This window comes from Pipistrellus hanaki (assembly GCF_964339955.1).
Source record: "Pipistrellus hanaki genome assembly, chromosome: 9".
Classification (NCBI taxonomy): Eukaryota; Metazoa; Chordata; class Mammalia; order Chiroptera; family Vespertilionidae; genus Pipistrellus; species Pipistrellus hanaki.
In genome coordinates, this window is record NC_140511.1 from 7,675,746 (window position 1) to 7,693,759 (window position 18,014).

General features: G+C 54.4%; 3 protein-coding genes across 8 annotated transcripts; 2 read left to right on the forward strand and 1 right to left on the reverse strand.

Moving 5' to 3' along the window:
• The first annotated feature begins 1,109 nt into the window (after positions 1-1,109).
• On the forward strand, positions 1,110-6,729 carry DPAGT1 (dolichyl-phosphate N-acetylglucosaminephosphotransferase 1). Of its 4 annotated transcripts, none has more exons than XM_084895994.1 (9): positions 1,110-1,422; positions 1,628-1,748; positions 1,895-2,108; positions 2,597-2,743; positions 4,348-4,432; positions 4,768-4,956; positions 5,256-5,343; positions 5,988-6,143; positions 6,216-6,729. In XM_084895994.1, exons 1-9 carry the CDS (start codon positions 1,262-1,264, stop codon positions 6,279-6,281), a joined length of 1,227 nt encoding a protein of 408 aa, XP_084752120.1. In that variant the 5' UTR covers positions 1,110-1,261; the 3' UTR covers positions 6,282-6,729. The 4 variants fall into 4 exon arrangements, with proteins under 4 accessions (XP_084752120.1, XP_084752121.1, XP_084752122.1 ...); XM_084895995.1 differs by having other exon boundaries at positions 1,988-2,108; XM_084895996.1 differs by having other exon boundaries at positions 1,113-1,422; positions 1,885-2,108.
• A 580-nt stretch (positions 6,730-7,309) lies between these two features.
• On the forward strand, positions 7,310-8,456 carry H2AX (H2A.X variant histone). The gene has a single exon (XM_084896001.1). The coding sequence runs from the start codon at positions 7,886-7,888 to the stop codon at positions 8,312-8,314; it is 429 nt and encodes a 142-aa protein (XP_084752127.1). The 5' UTR covers positions 7,310-7,885; the 3' UTR covers positions 8,315-8,456.
• Positions 8,457-9,091: 635 nt separating this feature from the next.
• On the reverse strand, positions 9,092-17,449 carry HMBS (hydroxymethylbilane synthase). Of its 3 annotated transcripts, none has more exons than XM_084895999.1 (14): positions 17,277-17,449; positions 14,243-14,296; positions 13,850-13,922; positions 13,189-13,238; positions 13,055-13,110; positions 12,644-12,721; positions 12,346-12,423; positions 12,155-12,230; positions 10,572-10,685; positions 10,300-10,338; positions 10,031-10,150; positions 9,750-9,803; positions 9,534-9,620; positions 9,092-9,444 (listed from the first exon to the last, which is right to left on the reverse strand). In XM_084895999.1, exons 1-14 carry the CDS (start codon positions 17,307-17,309, stop codon positions 9,271-9,273), a joined length of 1,086 nt encoding a protein of 361 aa, XP_084752125.1. In that variant the 5' UTR covers positions 17,310-17,449; the 3' UTR covers positions 9,092-9,270. The 3 variants fall into 3 exon arrangements, with proteins under 3 accessions (XP_084752125.1, XP_084752126.1, XP_084752124.1); XM_084896000.1 differs by lacking the exon at positions 17,277-17,449 and adding an exon at positions 14,411-14,526; XM_084895998.1 differs by having other exon boundaries at positions 9,092-9,620.
• Positions 17,450-18,014: the final 565 nt, after the last annotated feature.

Here is an 18,014-nt window from a genome sequence, read left to right on the forward strand (position 1 = left end):
GAGGAAAAACAGTTAGTTACCTACAAGGGAGTACCCATACAACTGTCAGCTGATTTTTCAACAGAAACTATGCAGGCCAGAAGGGTGTGGCAAGAAATATTCAAAGTGATGAACAGCAAGAACCTACAACCAAGATTACCCGGCAAAGCTATCATTCAGAATTGAAGGTCAGATAAACAGCTTCACAGGCAAGAAAAAGCTAAAGGAGTTCATCACCACCAAACCAGGATTACATGAAATGCTGAAGGGTATTCTTTAAGAAGGGGAAGAAGAAAAAAAAGATAAAGATAAAAACTATGAACAACAAAAAGACATCAAATATGTACCTACCAAGTGAATCTAAAAATCAAGTGAATAAAAAATCTGAAGAACAGAATGGACTGGTGAATATAATAGAATCAGGGACATAGAAAGGGAGTGGACTGACAATTCTCCGGGGAAAGGTGTGTGTGGGGGTTGGACAAAAATCTTACACCTATGGATGAAGACAGTGGCAGGGGGTAAGGGCATGGGGTGGGGTGGGGAATCAGGTGGAGGGGAACTATGGGGGGAAACAAAGAGGAACACCTGTAATAATATGAACAATAAAGATTTATTATATAAAATAAATAAAGTGCCTATGCTTTAGGATTTGCATCATCGTCCAAACTGGAGCTGCATTTCCAGGAACTGAGTTGTACTGACCTTGGCTTCTGACTGCATTGGGAGCAGGTTTTCCGCTCCCCATCCTCCTCCCTCCCGCCTTCCCCCTGGCGTCCTGGAACGTCCTCCCCGGCTCAACGCGGGCACTGGCCCTTTAAACGCGAGCGGCCGCGGCGCGGAGACAAAGCTGACGTGGAGCTCGGAGCGGCGGTTCAGACACGTGGCGGGGCCGCCGCCTGGCTCCGGCAGGGCTCTCCGCTTTGGGCTGCACTCCTTCACCCGACAGCAAAGCGGCTGCTTTGCCTCTCGTTGCTCTCCAGCGCCCACGCGCCGCCTCCGTGCTGGAATAAAGGATGCAGCTTAGAACCCTGTGCCCGCGCTCTGCCCGCAGTAAAGATGGCCGCCCCGCTCCAGCCGCCGCAGCGGCTCCGCCAATCGGATTCTTCCGGGCGGAAGCGGCGGCGAGAAGTGCCGGGGGCGGGGCCGAGGCTACGGCGGCGGCGTCCGAGCGGCTGGAGTCCGAGTGGCGGTTCCGCTGGGACGGCGTGGCGACCCCCGCCTCGGGGCGCGGCCTCTGGTTCCCGCGGGCGCAGCCGGCGGCGAGGGCCCGGCGGCCGCCATGCGGGCCTTCCTGGGGCTGCCGCTGCCGCTGCTGGTGAACCTGGTGGGCTCGCTGCTGGGGTTTGCGGCCACGGTCACCCTCATCCCGGCCTTCCGCGGCCACTTCATCGCCGCGCGCCTCTGCGGGAGGGACCTCAACAAGCGCGGCCAGGAGCTCATGTGAGCGGCGCCCGCGGGGCCCGGGGCGGGCGGGGCGGCTGGGACCGGGCGTGGGACCGAGTGCGGAGGCGCAGCGCCCACGCGGCGGGCATCCCGGAGGGAAGGACAGAACGGCCGCCCTGGGCACGGGGAAGGGGCGCTCGGTGCCAAGTGCGCGCCTGGGAGTGACCACGCCCCCTCTGCCCCCGCCCTGCCCCGGCCGCAGCCCGGAGTCCCAGGGAGTGATCAGCGGCGCCGTGTTCCTGATCCTTCTCTTCTGCTTCATCCCCGTCCCCTTCCTGAACTGCTTTGTGGAGGAGCAGTGTAAAGCCTTCCCCCACCACGAAGTAAGTGGCTGGGGCGGGCGGCTGCCTGGGGCGGGGGCGGGGGCGGGGGCCCTGAGACTTGGAGTTTTTTGGGTTTGGGGAGAGGGCTCTCTGTTGAAAGGAATGAAGAGGGAGGCGGGTTGAGTGACTTGCCCAGCCTCCCCCAGTTTGTGGCCCTGATAGGCGCGCTTCTTGCCATCTGCTGCATGATCTTCCTGGGCTTCGCGGATGATGTCCTGAACCTGCGCTGGCGCCATAAGTTGCTGCTGCCCACAGCTGCCTCACTCCCTCTCCTCATGGTCTATTTCACCAACTTTGGCAACACGACCATTGTGGTACCCAAGCCCTTTCGTCCGATTCTCGGCCTGCATTTGGACTTGGGTGAGTAGCCTGCTCCTGTGTCCCCTACTTCAGGGCACCCTGACCGCGTAAGAGACCCAGAGAGCGAGCGTCCTTCTGGTGCTCCGCATCCTCCTCCAGGTCCCTGCTCTGGCTCTGTCTTCTCAGATCCCTCTGCTGGCCCTTCATTCTGTCCTCGCCACTTTTCCAGAACAATATCCTTAAATCCTCATTCTATACTTTTTGTTGTTACTCCTCACCTGAGGGTATTTTCCCATTGATTTTTAGGGAGAGTGGGAGAGAGAGGGAAAGAGAGAGAAATATTGATGTGAGAAAAACACATCCATTGGTTGCCTCCTGCATGCTCCTAACGAGGCGTGGGGCCAAGGAGGAGCCTGCAACCGAGGCCCCTACCCTTGACTGGAATTGAACCCAGGACCCATCAGTCCACAGGCCTATGCTCTATCCACTGAGCTGCCCGGACCCTCATTCTATACTTGGCTCTGCTTTCCTCGCTGTCCTCTCCCCAGGGATCCTGTACTATGTCTACATGGGGCTGCTGGCAGTGTTCTGCACCAATGCCATCAACATCCTGGCAGGGATCAATGGCCTGGAGGCCGGTCAGTCACTAGTCATCTCTGCTTCCATCATTGTCTTCAACCTGGTAGAGCTGGAAGGTAAGCGGGACTGGGGCAGGGGGAGAGAAGACTGAGTGTTAAGAGAATTAGTTGCCTCATATCTGGCTTTGGGGAATTTGGGAAAAAAGCACTATGTTAATAATTATAAAATATAAGAGCTCTGGCTGGGTAGCTCAGTTGGTTAGAGCATTATCCCGATACACCAGGTTGTGGGTTTGATTTCCAGGACACATTCAAAAATCAACCGTAGAATGCATAAATCAATGGTACAACAAATCAATATTTCTCTCCCTCCCTCTAAAAATCAATAAAAATATGCCCAGCCAGTGTGGCTCAGTGGTTTAGCATTGACCCATGAACCAGTTCACAGTTCGATTCTGGTCAAGGGCACATGCCTGGGTTGTGGGCTCAGTCCCCAGTAGGAGGTGTGCAGTAGGCAGCCAGTCAATGATTCTCATCATTGATGTTTCTATTTCTCTTCCCTTCCTCTCTGAAATCAATAAAAATATAATAAATAAATATAGAAGATAAGGGAAGGTAATTTACTTTGCAAATAACTAGATTTATTAAATGTGAGAAAAGCAGTTGCCTTGTCACCGATAGCTAGATTGGCACTAATAGGTGGGCTGTGGGCTTCTCTTATTGAACGTAGACAACTTCACAGAACCCCCCAGTCACTCTGTGACCCTGAGAGTAAGACACAAACCAGACCCTCCATCACTGTGTGAGCATAGACAGAACCACTTCTGGCCGACAGGAGTGATTGCTGCTTCCTTCTCACTCAGCTCCTTCCACTTAGATACAAACTAAGATGCTCATAGACTTACTCCTACAGCCAGCATCCAGACCCGTGCAGAACTCTGCCTCCTTGCATCTTCCTCAGAATTACTTCCTGCAAACCAAACAGCCACGGATTGATTCCCAGTCAAAGGCACACATCTGGGCTGCAGTTTTGATCCCAGCCCCTGTGGGAGGGGGGGTGCAGGAGGCTCACGATTGATGTGCCTCTCTCACATTGATGTTTCTCTCTCTCTCCCTTTTCCCCACCACCCTCCCTTCCACTCTCTAAAAAAATCAATGAAAAAAATATCCTCAGGTGAGGATTAAAACAAAAAAACTAAGCACTTTTAAAACGTTCAAACTTTATAAAAGCTTTGTATGACAGGTGGTAATAACTGTATTTTATAGATGTGGAAACTGAGGCTTGGAGAAGTTACATTTGTCATGACCAAGGTTACAGTTAGGAGTAAAACTTGTATTCAAACCTAGGTGAGAACGGTCTAAATCAATGTAAGGCAATAACTATTATAGTTTAGAAAGAGTTTGTGAAAGAGCTAGAATGTTGAAAATTGCCTGGGTGACATAAAAGGGATAGTGAGTTCTTTTTTTTTTCTTTTAAATATTTTTAAAAATTGATTTCAGTGAGAGGAATGGAGGAGAGAGAGAGAAACATCAATGATGAGACAATCATCAGTTGGCTGCCTCCTGCACGCCCCCCACTGGGGATCGAGCCCGTGCCCCCAGCATGTTTCATGTGTGACTTGGGAGAGGTAGGCAGTACAGCTTGGACATAACTTAGAAGCAAAGACAGGGTTGCAGAGGAGTGGCGCTCACTTTTTCCGTCTCTCCCCCTGCTTCTGAAGGTGATTGTCGAGATGACCATGTCTTTTCTCTCTACTTCATGATACCCTTTTTTTTCACCACCTTGGGATTGCTCTATCACAACTGGTAAGTAGGTCTGTAGATGGGGACACTGTTTTAACATGTGGCATGTATGGCCCTGGTCACGCCCATCTAATGGAGAGGCTGTCTGTGCACACCGGGATTGAGTGTTTTCGGGTCTTCAGTTGGTCGTATTCCTAATTGCTCTCTAACCTGCAGGGGCTGGGTCCGGGTCTGTGGAGCCCCAGGAACAGATGGGCTCAGGCCGTGGGTCTGGGATGTGGCTGGGAGAGCTGGATGGAGTCCGGGTCAGAGCTGGGTCAGGGCTAGCCCACACCCAGGGTGAGAGGAAGGATTGATAGCGCCTTTTGCCGCCGGCTCAGAACCTCTCCCCCGCACAGGTACCCATCACGGGTGTTTGTGGGCGATACCTTCTGTTACTTTGCTGGCATGACCTTTGCCGTGGTGGGCATCTTGGGACACTTCAGCAAGACCATGCTACTCTTCTTCATGCCCCAGGTGTTCAACTTTCTCTACTCCCTGCCTCAGCTCCTGCACATCATCCCCTGCCCTCGCCACCGTGTGCCCAGGTAGTTGCTTTGGGGCTTGAAAGGGACATCATGGCCTTGTCGCTTGGGATGCATAAAGCCAGCCTTAGCCACTTGCTGTGTAAAGGCAGTGGGCCAGAGAAGGCTGACTGTCCCTGTGCTTAGCATTTTATAAACGACAGAGCGCATTTACTTACGTAACCTCATTTAACCATCACAGCAGTTCTGATCACATAGTAAGTAAGCAGCAGAGCCAGAAAGATCTCAGGTTGTTTGAGTCCACATTCAGGATCTTTCCTATAAAATAAGGCCCAGCTACATAAAACTCTCTTCCCCTGCAGACTTAATGCCAGCACAGGCAAACTGGAGATGAGCTATTCCAAGTTCAAGACCAAGAGCCTGTCTGTCTTGGGCACCTTTATTCTAAAGGTAACAGGGGCCCTGGCTGGTGTGGCTCAGTTGGTTGGGTGCCTGTGCACCTGAGGTCGCCAGTTTGATTCCAGGTCAGGGCATATACCCAGGTTGTGGTTTCGATCCCCAGTTGGGGTTTGTGCAAAAGGCAGCTGATCGATGTTTCTCTCTCTTTCCACTTCCTGTCTCTCTAAAATCAATTAAAAAAAAACCCCACACACATGCCCTAACTAGTTTGGCTCAGTGGATAGAGCATGGCCTGCGGACTAAAGATCTCAAGTTTGATTCCGGTCAAGGGCACAAACCTCAGCTGCAGGCTCCTCCCCGGCCCAGGCCCTGGTTTGGGCACATGCAGGAGGCAATCAATTGATGTGTCTCTCACATCGATGTTTCCCTCTCACATTGATGTTCCTGTCTTTCCCTCTCTCTTCCACTCTCTCTTAACATCCATTGGGGGGGAAAAACACACACACACACAAAAACCCCCACACACATAATTAACGGGAACAGGAACGAGGAAGTAAGGCTTTAGGTCACCATCCTGGATCCAGGGAGTGGGAAACCGAGGCCTCACTCCACCCCAGGGGCACTGGAGGCACTAAACAGTCCCCATTAGGTAAGCATAGGTATTCGTTGAGTTCTCTCCACCTCGGCCTTTCCAGGTAGCAGCGAGTCTGCAGCTGGTGACAGTGCGCCTGAGTGAGGATGAGGATGGCGCCTTCACGGAGTGCAACAACATGACCCTCATCAACCTGCTCCTTAAAGTCTTTGGGCCCATGCATGAGAGGAACCTCACCCTGCTGCTGCTGCTGCTACAGGTGTGCTGGGCACGGCTCGCACCTCCTTGCCCCCCTTCCCATGCTTCTCTCTGCAGCTCACTCTTCTTGCAGGTCCTGGGCAGTGCCGTCACCTTCTCCATTCGGTACCAGCTTGTCCGGCTCTTCTATGATGTCTGAGCTCCCTGGTCATTGCCTTCACTTCACAGTCTCCAGGCTCCCGACTCAGGCCGAGGACTCAGGCCGAGGACTCAGGCCAAGTTCGTTTTAGACCAAGATGCCTCTCAGCCCAAGTCCCTCCCACCCCTCCTCCCCAGCCTTTCCTCCCCTGTGATGATTGACATGTGGGCCTTTCCTGCCCTCCAGTGACTATTGACTGGACTTCACCGATAGTTTTCTTCAACTTGCCACTCTCCCCTGAGGGTGGGGGAGACATGCGGCTTTTAGGGTTTCCACAGCTCCAACCTTCAAGGAGTAGGCTGGGCTTGGGGCAGAGCCCTGGCTCATGATTGGGACACAGGCTCGGGGAAGACTTCACATTAGACTTTATAATTAAGGGTCCTAATTAGTAAAAGAAGGGGGTGCAGGTGCTCCCAGTGGTAACAATAAAGTGATGTTTTTTCCTTGTCCTGTAGGTGTGTTTCCTCCTGGGCATCTTAGGGTAGATTGAGAGGGTTGGTGGGGGCCCTTCCTCTAAGTTGCCTATCTCTCCGCCATCTGCCCTTCCCCCTTCCGCCCCCCAGTACCCTTCTAGCAAGATTGTGAGCAGAAAGAACTGAGACCCGTAGAGCCTGTTGGATAAATTTGAAATCCTGGTATTTCAGGTAGCAGAAGGGCCATAGATTGATCTGCTCCCGGGTGTAGGTCGGGAAATTCCACTGGCTCTCATTTCCTTTTTCACTCCCTTCACTGTACAGGAGGGAGAAGGGAGTGACCAGATCGGAAGGGGTGGCAGGGGACTTTTATTTTTTAAAGCATATTTTTATTGATTTCAAGAGGAAGAGAGAGATAGAAACATTAATGATGAGAGAATCATTGATTGGCTGCCTCCTGCCTGCTCCCCTCAAGCTTGGGCCCTTGACTGGAATGGAACCCAGACCCTTCAGTTCACTGGCGGAGGCTCTCTTCATTGAGCCAAACTGGCCAGGGCAAGAGCTCTCCCTTTTAATTTTTTATTTTAATATATTTTACTGATTTTTTTTACAGAGAGGGCGAGAGGGATAGAGAGTTAGAAACATCAATGAGAGAGAATCATCAATCAGCTGCCTCCTGCACACCTCCCACCGGGGATGTCCCCGCAGCTCTATCCACTGAGCCAAACCGGTTTCGGTTCGAGCTCTCCCTTTTAAAAGGCCCAGTTCCACACGCTTCCCCGCTTCCCCATGGTTCTCCGGGCGGATTCAGACTCCACCCTCCTTGGTTTCCGGTTTGGGTCGCCCATGTAGCGTTTGAATCTCGCGCGCTCCCCGCGGATTGGCTGCGGGAGGGAGTGGGGCTGGCCGCGCACCGTGCTCCTCGCCGTCTTCCCCGGGCAAAAGGTTTTCAAATTCGACCAATCGGCTGTCGCGCTCCCTCAGCCGAGACGGGTCACCGAGGCTTAACTGCAACCAACCAGAGGCGCTATTAGAGAAAAGAACCAATAAGGAGGACGCGGAGGCGGGCCCTGGGGGTTTATAAGGGCGGACCCCGGGCGCGCGCGGCAGCATTTAGACTGCGTCGGGCGGCTTCCTTTCGGTGCTTGCTTTCCGCTTCTCGCCGCTTTTCGCTCCTCCGCCTCGCGCAGCATGTCGGGCCGCGGTAAGACCGGCGGCAAGGCCCGCGCCAAAGCCAAGTCGCGGTCGTCGCGCGCCGGCCTGCAGTTCCCCGTGGGCCGCGTTCACCGGCTGCTGCGGAAGGGCCACTACGCCGAGCGGGTCGGGGCCGGCGCGCCCGTGTACCTGGCGGCCGTGCTCGAGTACCTGACCGCCGAGATCCTGGAGCTGGCGGGCAACGCGGCCCGCGACAACAAGAAGACGCGCATCATCCCGCGCCACCTGCAGCTGGCCATCCGCAACGACGAGGAGCTCAACAAGCTGCTGGGCGGCGTGACCATCGCGCAGGGCGGCGTGCTGCCCAACATCCAGGCCGTGCTGCTGCCCAAGAAGACGAGCGCGGCCGTGGGCCCCAAGGCGCCGGCCGGCAAGAAGGCCACGCAGGCCTCCCAGGAGTACTGAGGCCGCCGCCCCACCACAAAGGCCCTTTTAAGGGCCACCACCGCCTCGCGGAAAGAGCTGAGCCGTCCCCGCCCGCCGCCCTCCCCGCTCCCGGCGCTGCCCCGGCCGCCCTGCCCTTGGAGCGGCCGGCGGGCCGCGGCCCTGACGCAGCGCCGCCGCGGCCCGGGCCGTGCAGTCCTCCGGCTCTGCCGCCGGAGACTCGGACCCTCAGGTGTGCGCCGCCACCCCGGGCGCCAGGCCCCGGCCTTCCCACCCGCTCCCCTGCGGCCTCCGGGGCCCGCGGCCCGGGCCGTGCGCTCCCCCGGACCCGGCGCCGGCCTGGCCTCGCCCCGCGGCAGACACCGGCACGTCCGGGGCCCGCACCCGGGCCCGGCCTCGTTGGTCTCCGGACGGAATTTAGCAGCTAACCCACCCAAGAGCAGGTACTGGAAGTTTCAGATGGACTAGTTTTGTTTATTAAAGGATTTTTTAAGAAACGTATTCTGTCTTCATTTCGCTTCGCAGCCTTGTAGGATTGAGGGCTTGGAGGTCCCTGTCCTCCCAGCCCTGGGGGGGAGGGGAGACGCAGGTGTGAGACTGGTTAGCCGAGAGCAAACGGGACTTTAAGGTCATAGGTCCTTCCGTGTGCCTGGGAGACCGTTTGCTGTCCGAGGTGAAATGAGACCATCGAGGCAGAAACACGGAGTGTTCCAAAGGCGCCTTGGACACTTCCCAGCCTCTGAAGGAGTCAAGGTTTCTGTTTGTCCTTCTCTTCCCTGCAAGCCCACCAAAACAAAGGCCCGTCAGAGCTGGTTTATTAGCAGACTTGGTTACATTTCAAAGGCTCAGGCCCTGAGAAGATGACGCCCCAGCTGCTGCGCAGGCTCGCCTTCCCTGCAGGTCTGGTCCTGCGGCTCAGGAGCCCGAGCCCCTGGGTGCGAGCACTGGGCAGCAGCAGCCCACCCCAGACCAGTCAGTCAGTGGGCATCATTAAGCTGCCGTGCAACGTCCAAGATGCTCTTGGCTCCTTTGTTCAGCAACAAGTTGGCCAGGCTGGTGCCCAGGTTCTCAGCAGCCAGCTGGGCTGCCCGTGGAATGTTCTGGGCAGTGATGCCCACCAACTGTGGGTCATCTTCAGGGCCATCTTCATGCTGGGTGAGGGAAGAACGTGGGTTCGGTGAGCACCAAGGGGAGGGGAGGCAGGCTTGTTTCTTCCCTCCCCTCCCCCTCGCCTTAGCACCTGGACAGGGCCGGCGACGGTGGCCTGCATGGTCTCTTGCATGCTCTCCGAGCCATCCAGACTCCAGACTCCTCCAGTCAGGTACAGCTGAAAGGAAACGGGCCTCAGATGTCCCGAGGGAACGGCTTAGAATTCGGGGCTTTTCTTGCTGGCAAGGTGGGATGCCCAGGGAGAAATGACAGCCCTTCCCTACCCTTCCACCACTTCCCTGCTTACCTGCCCATCCTTGATAGCCGTGTGCACTGCTACGGGAACACTGCAGCCTCCTTCCTGCAGGAAGAAGGTCCCTGTGAGCCCCAAAGACCCTTAACCACCCTGTGCCCAGATCCAGATACACAGGCCTGTGAGGACGTGACTGAGGAGGCTAAGAGCCCAGACCTGGTCCTCTTCATACACGACATTCAAGAACGAGGTACTACTAAGTACCGAGCATCCACGTGACAGCTTCCCACCCCCCTTCCCAACTCCTGCCCCGCTGCAGCGGAACACGCCCCTACCAGGTGCTTCAGGAAGGCCCGTTCGGCAATGCAGCAAAGCAGGGTCTCAGGGTCGTGCAGCATGCCCACCAGGTCCAACATGTCCTGGTCCTTGGCTCGCACTTCCACACCCAGGGCGCCCTGATGGAAGCACAGCCTGACATCAGCCCAATCTTTCCCCAACCAGTGGAGCCTTCAACTGCTCCCCAAGGCTAAGCAGCTTCCAAGACATGCCTCCCGGGAACTTGGGTGCACATGGTTGTACAACCAGCTCCTTGGGCAGAGCATACCTGACCCACAGCATACATGCAATCTTCGGGGTGCAGGATCTGTGGGGGAAGAAGAGGCAGAAGTATAAAGACAGGGTGACATACAGCAGTGAGGGGGCTCCCTGTTGACAGATAGCCTGGACAGAAGGAGGGAGTCGGCCTCTGATTCCCCATCTTCCCAGCCCTGAAACTCCTTTCCAGCTGACAGTGTTAGAAGCAGTGTGTTCAAAAAGAGCATGAGTGACCACAATACGGGCAGGGCTGAGGACCTGGGCGGGAGGGGATGGGCCCACCTGCCCCACGCGGTTCTGCCAGCCCATGCGCTGCAGGCCCGCTGCCGCCAAGATGATGGCACTGAACTCCTGCAGCTCGTCCAGCTTCTGAAGCCTGGTGTTGAGGTTTCCCCGCTGAGGAGCTGCTAAGGACCTGACACTTTATAGATGCCTAACTTTTTAAAAAATTAAATCTTCATGGTTGAAAGTATTACATATGTCCCCTATTTCCCCCCATCGATCCCTTCTAGGCGCCCCCCTCCTGGGCCTGCACCACACTATTGTGTGTCCATGGGTTATGCATAGATGCATACAAGGCTGATCTCTTCCACCCCACCTTCCCTCTGCGATTCCACAGTCTGTCCCATGCTTCCAGGGCTCTGGATCTACACTGAGTGGCGAGATTATTATGATTTCTGAACGCATAATAATCTGGCCACTCAGTGTATTTGTATCTCAAATGGGTGCCAAGAGTATTCTAGACTTTTGCTGGAGATCAACAACCTATTTGTCCTGAGCTTTCTTTCTTACTTTTTTTTTCTTCTCTCTCTTTTTTTTTTATGGAGGTAGAGAATTTTTTTTTTCATTTTTTTTTATTAAGATATATGTGTACATATCTTACCATTGCTCCCCCAACTCCCATACATGCCCTCACCCCCCAGAGTTTTGCGTCTATTGGTTATGCTTATCTGCATGGATACAAGTCCTTCAGTTGATCTCTGTCCTGAGCTTTCTACCAGTCAGTGCAAAGGGGAAACTGATCAGGTGCACGATTTATAGTATCTTTGATATCAAATGAGGTATTCAAGAGAAGTACACCGAGTGGCCACATTATTATGCGTTTAGAGATCATCATAATCTGGCCACTCTGTGTTTTGTTCATCAGTTTATTTTGTTCATTAGAATCCACATATGAGTGAGATCATGTGACACCTGTCTTTCTCTGACTGGCTTATTTTGTTTTCTAGCTGGCCAACTTCTCATCTTTTGGTTCTCAGCTTAATGGAAGCAGTTAACAGCTCATATTGCATGCCAGATAATATTCTAAAGTGCTATGTACATATGCCAACTCATTTAGTTTTCACAAAAACTCTATGAGGTTTTATTGCTATCTACATTTTACAAATGAGGAAAATGACAGAGAAGGCAAATAAATTAAATTGCCCAATATTACAAAGATCTCTCAGAAGTCTTACTTGCCCCCAAAATCTGTGTTTAAATGTTCCAGTTAGAAGCTTCCAGAGAATTCCCTAATTTGCACATTAGAGCAATTACTTCATACCATTTTAGCTTTATAAGACATACTACATATTCATTGTAAAAATCAAAATACAGCCCATAAAATAAAAATGGAAGTGCCCTTCTCATCCCCATCACCCCGCCCTCCCCGCAGCAATCACCCTCTGTATTATCAATGCCTGTTTGTCTCCCAACCAAACTAAATTCCGAGCAGGGGCAATGCCGACGGGAAGGGTTATGAGTGGATGAATGGGAAGACAGACAACCCACTGCCCCCTGGTCCACTTCCTTGGAAGTCCCTTCGTTTTAGGGACTCTTGGGCCCTCTGGACCTTGCCTCCCACTGGCCTGCATCTGAAAGGATACAATGCTCTTGAACTGCAGGTGTGGGAACTTCCTCTGCAGCTGGGCCGCCCTCCGCAGGGAGCTGGTTCCCACCACACTGCTCCAAGACAGGGCTGAAGTGAGATGTGACCCCAAGCAGGCACTGTTCCTTTCCTCCCCTCCTCCAGCCTCTGTGCATGTCCCACCCAGATGCCTAGCCAGGCCCCACTCACCTCTTCTCTGGCAAGGTCTCTAGGGTCTTCCCAACAAATTTTGGGTGAAAGACAACAGCATCATAGGGGTTCTCTCGCCTAGGGTGGAGGGAGGGTTGTAGAATGAGAGCTCTCAGTTCAGGTCATATCCAGTTTCTCCTGACAGCCACTAACTGGCGTTTCCGGAGTTTTTCTGCCATGTTTACTACCTCCGGGCAGGGAGACCGCCCTAGAGGAGGGCCAATCCCAAAGGGGAAAGCCAGGCTCACTCCCTGCCCCCCTGCCCTCCCCGCGCGGCCCGGACGCAGCGGACACTGACTTGCAGACGGCGCCGATGGTGAAGCCTGGAGGAAGCACGGTGGGCAGGTCCTTCAGGGAGTGCACGACCAGGTCCACTCTAGAGAGGTGGGGTGGGGCAAGGAGAAGGTCCAGGCAGCAGCCTCCACCTCTTCTCCACCATCCCGCCTCTGCTCCAGCAGCCGAGCCAGGAGCAGTTCCAGAAGCAGGCCTCAGAGACCTCAGGACACTGAGACCTTCTTTTCTCCCCCTTCCCGCCCCCCTCCCCCCAATCAATCTGGCTCAGCTCAGAATCAGGACCTTCTTTTCTGACATCTAAAACACACATACGCCTCGCTCTTGAGCCTGTCCAAGGGTCTAAGCCCAGCAGCTAGCAGAGAGCCAGGTCTGCTGCCCACGGGCTGGGGGGCCCACACTCCTGTCCTCCACTCACTCATTCCTCTCCAGCGCGTGCTCCAGCTCCTTGGTAAACAGGCTCTTCTCTCCAATCTGCCACCAGAAGGGCGAGAGAGTGAAACTCTTGGGAGAAGGAAAGAGGAGGGGATGCGGGCGTGCGGGCGTTCTTACCTTAGAGAGTGCGGTATCAAGAATCTTGTCCCCTGTGGTGGACATAGCAACTGAGGAGAGAGTCAGCCAGTCACTCATTGATCAGTCTTCACTGAGCGCCCCCTGACCCCAGCACGGTGCTACGGCTCAGGGTACACAGGGCGCATAGCCCCAGCTCCAACCCTCTGGGAAAGTACAATCTAGCAGGAAGATCAGACACCCTCATGAAAAGCCCTAAGCCCTGGCTGGTGTGGCTCAGTGGATAGAGCACCGGCCTTGGGACTGAAGGGTCTCGGGTTTGGTTCCCGTCAAGGACATGTACCTCGGTTGCAGGTTTCTTGGCCCTGGTTGGGGTGTGTGCAGGAGGCAACCAATCAATATGTCTCTCTCACATTGATGTTTCTGTCTCTCCCTCTCCCTTCCACTCTCTGAAATCAATAGAAAGATATCCTTGGGTGAGGATTAACTAACTAACTAACTAACTAGGCTTGATGCAGGAGACATTAAATGCCAGGCTAGTCCAGGTAGAGGGGCAAGGAGTCTTTCAAACTTGGAGTAGCCAAAAATGCTTGGAGACCACAGGACCAGGCAGTGGTCCAGGCAAAGCTGGAAACACTGTGCTCTCCCCTCCAGAGCAGGTGAGGGCTTCCCCTTCGCTTCCATTGCTGTCCGAAAAACTCACTGATTTCAAACTGCAGGCCCGGGTTTAAGGTTTTCAGCATTGCCACCACACTGTCCGTCTGTATGCGCGCCAGCTGGGGGCAGAAAGTGGCATTAGTCCTGTTCTTCCCTGGCCACTGCCCTGAGCTCAGATGCTCATAGGGTCAAGACAATCCTGAATGGATCGGAATTCAAAGAAGGTGTTGAATGCCCACCTTGAAAGGAGAGGGGTCTGGTTTGGGAGTCCTCTGCACCCCAACAACTTCCCCAGCCCAGGGACTTTCTCTCCACGGAATGCCTAAAATCTTAACACCCAGCCACCCCATTTCCTCCAGCCCTGAGTTGCTCGGCCCCCCAACTTATAATATTGTACACACAGACTTCCCACAAACCTCCGCCCAGTACCTGCACTCACCTGGCTCTTGCGGGTACCCACGCGGATCACTCTCATCTTTGGGTTCTTTTCTTCCTGCAAAAAAAGTCCCCAGGTCACAGTCCCTCTGTCCCTTGTGCTCCTCAACACCTTGTCTGAGAAACAATCACTGGCTTGGAAGAAAGGAACCTCAGCCTCTGTCCTCCGTACCTTCTGCTCTCCCTACAGACAGACGCAGAGACCAGAGGGAAACAGCAGTAGAATCTGCTGTTGCCGCACTAACCGGGGCCTGAGCTCACAGCCCATCCTGGCCACGGCAGGGGAGTGCTGCACAGAGCCAGGTGGGCAAAGAGATAAGGACCATCAGCGTGGCCACAGGGAGGGTGGGGCTGCGGCCTAGGGGCAGGGCAGCTGGGGCCACACAGGCTGAGTCACTGAGACAAGTCCAAGCATCCCCAGGGATCAGGCACCAAGGAACCTTCAGCGCCACCTAGATCCAAGAGCTACCCAACAGCTGCCAAACTATGAAGCCCCGAATCTGATCAAATGACACACAAGGTCTGGGGAGAGAGGGTATGTATGGGAGGGGGGGAGGGGGGCAATGGTAAGATATGTACACAGATAATAATTTAATTTAAAAAAATAAAGAAAATAAAGACACACAAGGGACTGAGGTCAACAGATCTGATTAGAGTCCTACTCAGCCTCTTGGCTGGGTGATCCTGAGCACATCATCACTTCAGAACTTGCTTGTTCATCTATAAAATGAACAAGAGCTACCAGGTGCCTTTGATGCTCTGTGAGACTAAGAGGCATTCACCTGGAGTGCCGCCTCTGGTTTCACCAACAAGGAAATATTGGAACATCAAAAACAAACCAAGAACTCAAAACAGCTCTAACCGGTTTGGCTCAGTGGATAGAACGTCAGCCTGCAGACTCAAGGGTCCCAGGTTCGATTCCGGTCAAGGGCATGTACCTTGGTTGTGGGCACATACCCAGTAGGGAGTATGCAGGAGGCAGCTGATCGATGTTTCTCTCTCATCGATGTTTCTAACTCTATCCCTCTCCCTTCCTCTCTGTAAAAAAATCATAAAATATATTTTTTTAAAAATAAAAAATAACTCAAAACACTCTCCTCCCAGGACAAAGGTGTTCAGTGCCAAGCAAGCAGAACTGGGTTCTTCAGTCTGAGATCTTATTTCTTTCTAGATCTGACAGTTGTCTCTGTAGAACTTTCAACTTTCCCTGTTCTGGACTCTTTAGGCCAGGGAGCTCTTTTGCTAGGCAGGCACTGAGGAGTAGGTGGCAGCTAGTTGGTCTTGGACTGCAGTATACTCCATTTCCATCTCTTCTCTAAACAACAAACACTGGCTAGCCAGCATGGCTCACTGGTTGAGCATCGACCTACGAAGCAGGTCATGGTTCGATTCTCCATCAGGGCACATGCCTGGGGTTTCGGGCTTGATCCCCAATGGGGGTTGTGCAGGAGGCAGCTGATCGATGTTTCTCTCATCATTGATGGTTCTATCTCTTTCCCTCTCTGAACTCAATAAAAATATATTAAACAAACAAAATCCAACCCTGCCTTGGGGGAGCCTGAGAAGTTAGGCTAGGCATGGAATGCTAAAATGGCCACTAATTCTGGGCCTCGGGGAAACCACAGAAAGAAATCTAAGGTCCTAGAACTGCTAGGTTCAAACAATCCCTTAGTTCATTGAGTCTGCACACAGCAGAGTCAAGTCAAATGACTCCATCAGAACTGATTAACATGTATGACAGAGCTACCGCTTTCAGTCTTTTGGCCACATATCAGGTGGACAGGGCAGGAGCCTTCGGGACCATGTTGTAACAGCAAAGCCTGGCTCCTAAGGGTGAAGTGACTTGCCTAGGGTCACACCGCTCCTAATGGGCAGAGGGCTGGACCTGGAATCCAGACCTTTCTACTCCCAGTCCAGTGCTCAGGAATGGCTGCAGTGGTGAGGAATCCTCTACTCACTAGCAGGCTGGCAGCTGCAGATAAGCAGCTGCCCATCTTTCTTATCTCGGGCCAGCAGCAGCCCCAGCGGCTCTGCAGTTTGCGTCTGCACCAGCCCAGAGCTCCCGGGGAGCCGCTGGGGAAAGACTCCAGGGCGCTCCCCTCCCGCCCCCAGTGTAGTGATGGGGAGGGGGGGTTGCAGCCTTATTTTATTTATTTATTTAAATATATTTTATTGATTTTTTACAGAGAGGAAGGGAAAGAGATAGAGAGCTAGGAACGTGGATGAGAGAGAAACATCGACCAGCTGCCTCTTGCACACCCCCTACCGCGGATGTGCCCGCAACCAACGTACATGCCCCTGACCGGAATCGAACCTGGGACCTTTCAGTCTGCAGACCGACGCTCTACCAGAGCCAAACCGGTTTCGGCAAGCTTTTTTATTTTTAATTGGTTTCAGAAAGGGAGAGGAAGAGAGACAAACATCAATGATGAGAATCATTGATCGGCTGCATGTGCCCTGACCGGGAATCCGGTCTACGCTCACCCCCTGGGCCACCCCGCCGCCCGCCGCAGCTGGGGTTTGGAGAGGCTGGTGCTGGGTGACTGCTGAGACGGGAAAAGGGAAGGATGCACCTCCTGGATGTGTGTAAAGTTCGGAGACTGCGGGGCGTGCTCTCCCCTCTGGATGCACGTGGGACATTTCCCAAGATGGCGGGACCCACCGCGGCCCGCCCGTGGGAAGGGATCCCGGGGAACGGCCCGTCCTCTCGGTCTGGGCGCTACTGTAGCGCACGAACTTCCTCCGTCTAGCCACCTGAATCTAGACCCGCCGGAGCCAGGCCTGGAGGATCCCCACCCAGACCCCCGCAGGCAGGGGACGACTGCTCCATTCTTAACCCCGTCAGCACCGCCCGCCCACTTCCCTCCTTCCCAAGGGCGGCTCAGCTGCTGGCCCTTTAACAGCTATCGGGCGGGGCCAGGAGGGGGAAGACGGACAGTACTTCCGACCAATAGACGACAGAGGGTGGCAACCTGAAGCCAATCACTGCACCCTTCGTCCGGATACGAAGTTGTTAGGGTCACGGGTTTAGGACTCACCGCCGGCGCGGCCGTGTGGCTGGTGGCAGCCATGGCAGTCCCGGGCCGCAGGCTCCGCGCGGGGCTCCGAACTCGGGACGCCGGCGGCACCGGCTGGCGGGCACGGGCACCACGGAGAGCCTCCGCCGCGGCGCCGGCTCGGCCCGGCTATGTCACTACCGGCGCCCGCCCTCGGAGGGGCGGTGCTTCCCTGGGCGGGAATTGGGATTGCGACAGACCCGGGCCCTGCGGTTCCGCCCCTACTCCGTCAAGCTGAGGCCGGACCGCGACTTCCTTGCCCGTCTTCCTGGTTTGAACCCAGCCTCTACCTGCTCATTTCTGCCTCCACCTCCACTGTTCCGCACGCAGTGCTGGCCAGTGGCTGAGCGCCCAGAGGAACCCCGCTGCTCCCCTTTGCAGACCCCTTTATCTGCTCATCATCCGGTGCTGAGTACGGCACCAGCGTACCCCGAGAAGGCAGAGACTTAGGCCCAAGGCTCCTTATCAGAACCTGCCTCCCACCTAAGTATTTTGTACAAAGAATCACGGAGCCAGCCAGACTCAGAGCAGAACTGTTTGGGGGACCGCAATCCTGGGGTCTTTTGCGGCGGGGCTTCAGTAAACGGGGCTCCTGGATGCCACAGGCCCCGCCCGCCCATGGAATGTAGTCAAACCAACCAGATCTTTAAAGTGGTCTGTGAAGGAAGTGGGCCCTGGAGCTCTAGGAATGCAGTAAAGAGAAGTAATTATACAGTAAAG

Coding starts and splice junctions, on each gene's coding strand:
- DPAGT1 (XM_084895994.1), top strand. CDS start 1,262: ATGCGGGCCTTCCTGGGGCTGCCGCTGCCGCTGCTGGTGAACCTGGTG. Junction 1,749..1,894: donor AAGCCTTCCCCCACCACGAA/GTAAGTGGCTGG, acceptor AGCCTCCCCCAG/TTTGTGGCCCTGATAGGCGC. Junction 5,344..5,987: donor TGGGCACCTTTATTCTAAAG/GTAACAGGGGCC, acceptor CGGCCTTTCCAG/GTAGCAGCGAGTCTGCAGCT.
- H2AX (XM_084896001.1), top strand. CDS start 7,886: ATGTCGGGCCGCGGTAAGACCGGCGGCAAGGCCCGCGCCAAAGCCAAG.
- HMBS (XM_084895998.1), bottom strand. CDS start 17,309: ATGGCTGCCACCAGCCACACGGCCGCGCCGGCG. Junction 13,923..14,242: donor TGGGTACCCGCAAGAGCCAG/GTGAGTGCAGGT, acceptor TTCTGCCCCCAG/CTGGCGCGCATACAGACGGA. Junction 10,151..10,299: donor GCATGTATGCTGTGGGTCAG/GTATGCTCTGCC, acceptor TGCTTCCATCAG/GGCGCCCTGGGTGTGGAAGT.